The following is a 7,629-nucleotide window of genomic DNA, read 5'->3' as shown; positions in this document are numbered from 1 at the left end:
GGTCTGGGAGGGAACGCCCAGCGTGTCTGCCAAGCGCTGCTCGCCGCTCCCAGACACTATAGCTTCATGCACTCTGCGGTTCTTGGCTCCAGGAGGTCAGAAAAAAACCCTAAAAGTCAAAATGGGAGAAGAGGAGCTGCTGCCACCACCAGCAGGTCACAGCTGGCCCTGGGTTTGCTGCATTACAGCAGCTGCTCATCCGAAAGCTCTGCAGTTTTCACCTACCTATATTAATTCATATAAATCTCCCCCTTCTCTCTGCCCAAACTGTGTTAAAAAGGCACCCTTAAAAATACTGCTGCAGGGCTAGTGGCTCGTACATGACGCTGGAGATGCTGGAGGGAGGGGAATTCTCAGCAGAGAAACAGAAACGCCAGCCACCAACTCTCAGTTATGAATCCCCTAAATAATTCTGACAGTGCTCCCCACCCTCCTGACTGAAACCGAGCAGAAAACGGAGTTTTCTGTCTCTCTGGCAGCAAGGTGGGGTGTGACACAAAGGGATGGGGGGGACTGTGGCAGCTGAGCCCCTCCAGAGCTGTCCCGACCCACCCAAATGGATGGCAAGGTGGGATCCCTCACTTGGAAGATTCTCCAGCCCCGGTGCTGGGGATGGAACTGGGGACAAACAAAGCATCCAGTGAGGACAGGCTGGATCCCCCCAGAGCTCTCCAAGAGGGATCCACACCAGCCCATCAGCAGGAGGAAGGGGACACCCTTACACTAAAAAACACCCTGAATACAATTTCTTTGAATTTAGAAAGGGCACCCATCACTTCAACTCTGATTTCACTCCCACCTCCAAGGCAGCTCTTGGCACAGCCACCAGAGCGTGCCAGGCTCGCAGCCACCTCCCCACCACCCACATCCCCTCCCTGGCACTTCAGACACACGAGATCAGCCATGCCAAGCCCTGCCCCAGCCACACACCAGCAAAATCTTGGTGGCTTTAGCTGAGAGGGAGGATTGATCCAGACCCTGCTCCAGACCCTGCTCCAGCTGTGAGGTGGGTGCAACACTCTCTCCCCAACCTCTGGACCAGAACCAGAGTGGAAAACACAACTTTAATCTCAGTACCAGCATCTCCTCCTCTTTCAGCTGACCTGTGAATCGCTTCCCTTTTTCATTTTTAGAACAGCATCGTTTTGTATCCGTGGGGCAGGGGAGGGAAGACCCTCTTCTTGCAAAAAAAAAAAGCCTTTTTCAAGCAGAGCAAGAACTTCAAAAGGAATTCGGGACAATTAAATTCACATCAGGAGGGCAGAGAGGAGCGGGAGGCCAATAAATGGCACGCTCCACAGGTTTATGAATATTTGAACTATATTTCTTTAAAAAAATAGTACATTACTGCAAGTTATTTAAAATGAGTAACTCCTTTTAATGAACCTGGCAACCATCACGCTGACTAATAGAGTAATAAAGAGTTTAATCCATATTTATGTACATTTTATGTCATTACAGTTGGTGCCAATAAATTAGCAAGTCCAATAAGAGTTTGATTTTATACCATCACTGCTACTAAATGTGTAACAACACACAGTACACGAGCACCAGCTTTTTATTTCATTTCTTTTTTTAAGAGCCAGGCTGTACTAACAGAGACTGGGCACAGCAACCCTGCAGAATCAGACCCTAATTAGGGATGAGGAAATATGAACTGGGGTTTTACTTCTGCATCCTGCAGCCACGGAGAAAACACTTCTGCAGATGCCACTGGTGACTTATGGAGAGCTCTGAGCCACTTTAAAGGGATCAAATTTTCAAAAATATTTAAGAGCCAATTGGTAGAAAGCAATGCAACCACATTTTTTTAAAGGGGCATGGGTAGATATACAGGCACCAGCATCTGGGATCACTTCTGGAAACCTCTGTCATGAAACACAGCACGGCCCCCACCACAACAGGATTGCTTAGTAACTGGACATGGGGAAAAAGAGCTGGCTGTGAGCAATTTCAACTGGCCATGAGCAACTGGAAGTGGCCTTTGGGCTCCCCTGGGGAGCTGGGAGACGCTGCAGATTGCGGGGAAGGTGACGCATGCATTTGGCAGGAGCCCATTCCCAGTGTCCCATGGAGCCAGAGACGGAGCTTTCGCGCTCCAGTGGGAATTGGGCTGGAGAAGCCCACATGGTTCACGATCCCATTTCACCAGCTGTTACCCTGCTGACAGCAAAAAGTAGCTTCCCAAGCTTAAAACTCAAGGAAGAAGCAAACCCCACACGTTCCTGGACTCCAGGAGCCCCCAGGCACAGTCGCTCCAGTGGAAGGGGCTCCATCGATCCCACGGCAGCTCCTCCTTGCAGAAGCCCTGGCTCAGGAGCCAAAAGGAGTGATGGAAACATGGAAACCTCTCTCAGAATAACAGCTGGGCAAGGCAAGACTGAGGCATCTGATTTTTCATCCTTTTTTAAAGCACCAGTGGTTTTCTAACACTAAAAAAACCCCGAAGATCCAAGGCCCTTTACGAAGAGGTTGGCACCACAAAAACGCCAGTCCCCGCCTTTCTCCTCGGTAATTACCCTCCAGCCATCCCAAAAGCTGCTGGTAATTGCTGTCCCAGTGGCCTTTTGGTTTGGAGGAGAGGAATAATTATCCCAGTGGCATCCAGAGGGGAAACACCCAACACCACTCCACCAAAGCCTCCATCGCTCGGCTGTTACTGTGCTCTGTCAGAAACTCCTTCTACATGGTGTAAGTGTCTTGTACCCAAAAAAATACTATTGATCTGAGGAGTGAATAGCTCCTGGAAGAATTTTTTGTGTGTGAAGTCTGTGTTTGGCCAGTGGGGACGTGGATTTGAGACTCCTTTTGCTCTCGCCGTGACTCAAAACGGAAAAGGAGCTCTGGTCAACAGCAGATTTTTCCCTGTTTATTTGCTTTGCCACTGCTGAACACAGATCTGAGGATAATGTGGGAATGAAAGGTGGTGAAGACAATGGGATTGTTCTGACAGGCTTCCAGAGGGATTTAGGGTGGTGCAGAGCTGGACAGCTGATACCTTCACCAAGCTGATAAAAAAAAAAGAGCTTTTTGTATAGAGAGTCTGTGCTTCCCACATTTTCTATGGTTGGTTGAGGATGACGACAACATTGAAATAAGCACGATGCAGGCAATAAAGCACATTTGGGACTCTTGGAAGTTTATGACACATTTCTTTCCCAAGTCTCCAAAAAAAACCAGATTGCCATGAGGAAAGAGGGAGTGGCCAATCACCTCCCCAGGTCACAAAGCTGAATGCACCCCCAAAAAGTGAACAGGGGGAGGGAAGAGCTGTTCCCTAAGCAGACCAGAAAGGAAATCAAACTCTGCTCGTCAGCTGATGTGCTCCAGCAGTGTTTAACACCAGGCCCTATTAACAGGCATCAGAGGCAATCTGAAACTGCACAAAGCAAGAGACAATGTGACGAGAAAGCAGCATTTTAATTAGCAGCAGTTCCTTCCCCAGCCCAAAAGGTTCCTTCTGTGCATTCATATTCCCAGAACAACAACTGCCTCCTTGTATTCCATAAATCAAAAAAAACCTCATAAAACAAGGCACTGCAATTGCACATTCCACATAATGGTCCAGAAATAAATTAGGCAATAAATATCAAATAATATATCCCCATCAGCAGTGAAAATCTACTCCTTGGATAATCAGAAGGGAAGATGCCTTCCAGCAGCTTATGTCTGGCAGCTCGAAACACGTAAAACAATACAGAGCTTTAATAAATCTTTTATCACCTTTTCTGCTGAAGAATATAGCAATTGTCCTGGGTAATGGCTTCCCTGAGCCCTTTATCCATCAGCCCTGATGCAGTTGGTGTCAAAGTCAGGGGATCAGAACAAGAGCCACTTGTCAAAACCAGGCAGAGTTATCCTTGTTCAGTGTTTGGTGCCAACTATCACCTACAGCAACACGTTTTTGGGAAGCTCAGGGCACTCATTTCACCCTGCCCTGAAACTCCCTGACCCCACAGACACTCACTGGCCACGTGACGAAAATCAGAGGTGATTTCAGCAAAGTTATTTTGCTCTGCAGAGGTGGCAGCAGATGGGGAAGGACTGTGCGAGGTGTGGACCCTGTGCAAGGTTTGATTCCAATCAAAAACACATTGGACACGTCCTTTAGAGATTCATCCCGGAGACTTCTCAATCTAAAGCAGAAAGCCTGAAGGCTTGGTCTCCCTCCCTTGAGGACACAGCGGAACCAACCCCCAAATATACCAAATCAACCCCTAAATACACTGAGGACACAGCAGAATCCTAAACACACCACGAGCACAGGGGAACAGGATCCAGGTTAAGGATGCAGAAGCTGCTCAGAAAACCACAAAACCTTTGTATTTTCACCCAAAACCTAGAGCACAAGCCCAGGGAACAGCCCTGGTGCCAGACTCATCCCTTCCCAGGAGCTCCGGAGTTAAGCCTTACCTTTCCGAAATCCCGCACATCGAAGAGGTCGAAGGGATCAAAGAGGTCACTGTTCCTTAACCCAAACTTGTCGTGACACACTTTTAGGAAGGTTCGGATGTTCTTCAAGCAGAGAAACTGAGGGAGAATAAAAAAGAGAAAAGGAGGGGAAAAGTGAGCGAGACAGGCACAAATTGTAACTGAGATTTACCCAGTTAGATGCAAGAGAAGTTAGCAGGGACTGAGAAACTCGAACTGCAAAGCCAGGCAGGAGTTTATTTGTTGTTTCTGAGGATGTCAGGCTCTGGCTGCCCTGCGAGGGCTCCTGTGTTCTCAGCTGCACACCAGGAACACAACGCCCCTTTGACAAACAAGTTTCTCCCAAGGTAACGCCGCAGAAGGGCTGCAAAACTCAAGCCAGGACGTTTCCCTTTCAAGGTCGAAGGCAAAGATAAATTACAGCTGATGTTCCACAGAAGCCCAGTGTGGAACGTTTTACCATTTCCAGCATGATCCCATCTGGTTCCCTACAGAAGGGGCACGTGTTACAGCAACAGGACAAGGGGGGATGGCTTCAAACTGCCAGAGGGCAGGGTTCGATGGGATATTGGGAAGGAATTCCTGGCTGTGAGGGTGGGGAGGCCCTGGCACAGGGTGCCCAGAGAAGCTGTGGCTGCCCCTGGATCCCTGGAATTGTCCAAGGCCAGGCTGGATGGGGCTTGGAGCAACCTGGGACAGTGGAAGGTGTCCCTGCCCAGGGGTCAAACTGAATGACCTGCAATATCCCTTCCAACCCAAACCCTTGGTTATCCAGCGTGGTCGACTGGCAGAGCAACATTAAGTTTCTCTTTTTAAAAATCCTGTCTTTGGCTATAGCAATAGAAGGTTGTTTATCCACAATCATCAGGGATTCTGAAGCCTGAGGACTCCAGACGGTCTCACTCCAACGGTGCTGCCTGGCAGCACAGGGGCTAAAGAAGAGAGAAATAAAAATCTGCTTCTTTTTTGCAGCTGCGTCACCTACACCCCTCATCTGCTGAGCCGGCCAATGAACTTCCCTTCCTTCTGCCTCCTCACTGCAAAATCCCTTCAATTTATCACTGTATCTTTAGGCAACTCTTCACTTTTTCAGCAAATTCCTTACAAATACCTAACAAACATGTTAGAATCCTAAGGAAATCAATCCATTAAAGGGGTGGATCACCCCCATGGGATCAACAGGCAGAGGAGCCAAGCTGCCTTTGGGTGGATTCCCTTGGCCTGGTTTTGTCACACGGCACAATCTTGGCTCCCCGAGCTGTCATCAAACACACCCCATGTAAAGACACCACTTGCAAACTTCACCTAGGGTTCAAAGCAAAAGAAAATAGCTTAATTTTCTTTTAATTAAAAGCATCAAAGCAGAGTCTTTGGGGCTGTGGTATCTCCGGAGCCGTGGCCCAGGCACAGCTCGTTATCGCTGCTTTGGGGATTAGGCACGAGGTTTCCAGCCATGGATTAGCAAAACCACCTCATTAACAACTGGCTGCTTCACCTACACAAAGCAAGAAATAACCTTTTACCCTTCTCCCCCACGCCACGGGGCCAGCGAGTGACAGCAGAGCTTCCCCAGCATGGGAGGGTGGCACAGGACAGTCCCATCGCATCAGAGCCTTCTCATGAGACAAGCTCGTGCCAGAGGCAGGAATTGCAAACAAATCTGGTCTTCTAGGGCATTCCTCTATCTCACATAAACACTGCAGTAAATGTAAGTGTCTAGGCTGTGAGGTTTTGTTGGTTTTTTTTTTTTTTGGAATTGCTTTACAACCTCTCTTGCTGACACAGGTTATTTCATAACTTTATCTCCTGGGTCTCTGCAAGAATTTACACCCCGGGCTGTGTGTGTGCTGCTTCACTGCAGTCCCGCTGATCCCAAAGTTCCAGCATGTGCTTATTTTAAATCCTTTTTAAGCCTCCAGTTTTGAAAGTTAACAGCACAGGGTGCAGCCACAATTACACACAGCAGGATGCAAACTCCCTCTGCAGAACCGCCCTGCACGTCTGCAGCATTCCCTCCCCAGCTCCCGCTCATCCCAGCACCGAATCACACACTCAGAATCACAGAATGCTTTGGGCTGGAAGGGACATGCAGGATTATCCAGTCCCACTACTCCAGGCTGCTCCAAGCTGGCCCTGGACACTTCCAAGGATGAGGCAGCCACAGCTTCTCTGGGCACCCTGGGCCAGTGAAGGAGCCAAAGCTGATTTTGCTCATCCAATTCAGATGTGGAAACCACCTCGCCACAGCTGGTAAATGAGTAGGAGGCACCTGCCACAGCGGCAGTGCCCTCCTGCAGCCCCAGGTGACATCAGCAAGGAGCCACCACACCGCCAGCCAGGCCCTGAGCGCCAGCAGGTGACAAACACCGAGGAAAAAGCATTCTATTAAATATTCTATTTAAAGAGCTGCTGAAAAAGGCCTGATGGAAAACACAACAAACACAACTAACCAGAGCCCTCCTCCACCAGCGAGGAGCTGGCAGCAGAGCAAGGCCACCACACTGCCCACAAGAAATGCCACCACTCAGGATGACAACTGCAGGGGGGTTTCACCCTCTTTGAGCACCAGAAGTCCACGTGGGGACACCCAGTGTGGGTGTTGGTGGCACAGTTCACCCCCGGCACTATTTCTGTGGCCAATCTGCAAAGTGTCGTCTTGTGCTTTTGATTTTTTCTGGCATTTCAGGGTCGCTGCTGATGGGAGACGATGAATTCTTGGCTCAAGACTGTTACTCAATGGCCACATGTTAATATTAGCTCCAATTTAATATGGGCTGTGCCGAGGCCACTTTACTCACCAGTCAATCACACCTTTGGACAAGCAAATGTTTCGCAGGAGAAAAAAAGAGAGAGAAATCGATGTTCTCCATGGGGCTCATTCAGCACCTGTCAGGCCCAAAATCAATGGTGTCATTTATCTGCTTGGAGCGAGGCTGGCGCTGAGCAGGGCCCTGAGATCTCCCCTGGTGCAACACCAATTCCAAGTCGTGCCACCACCCTCCTGTGCATCCAAAACAACCTTGGGAGCCACCAGCCGTGGCTTTTGGGCCCAGACACCATGCTCAGCTCTGGAAATAGACCTGAGAGCCCAGCAAATTCCATGGATGCCAACATTTCCAGGCTCCAGAACAGCCACGGCATGAGTCCTTGGGTGGGGAGAACATCCTGGGCACTGCAAAGCTCATCAGAGAGGGAAGA

The 7,629-nt window shown here is 49.3% G+C and overlaps 1 protein-coding gene across 1 annotated transcript in view; it reads right to left on the bottom strand.

Annotated features, from left to right (window-relative positions):
• VAV2 (vav guanine nucleotide exchange factor 2) overlaps positions 1-7,629 on the bottom strand; it is a 129,542-nt gene that overhangs the window by 91,787 nt on the left and 30,126 nt on the right. The window contains exon 2 of the mRNA XM_017745405.1: positions 4,414-4,592. Coding sequence (XP_017600894.1) covers positions 4,414-4,592 — 179 coding nt within the window. The remainder of the gene's footprint in view (positions 1-4,413; positions 4,593-7,629) is intronic.

This window comes from Corvus brachyrhynchos, unplaced genomic scaffold, assembly GCF_000691975.1.
Source record: "Corvus brachyrhynchos isolate BGI_N302 unplaced genomic scaffold, ASM69197v1 scaffold59, whole genome shotgun sequence".
Taxonomy (NCBI): Eukaryota; Metazoa; Chordata; class Aves; order Passeriformes; family Corvidae; genus Corvus; species Corvus brachyrhynchos.
This window is presented reverse-complemented; position numbering and strand designations above follow the sequence as displayed.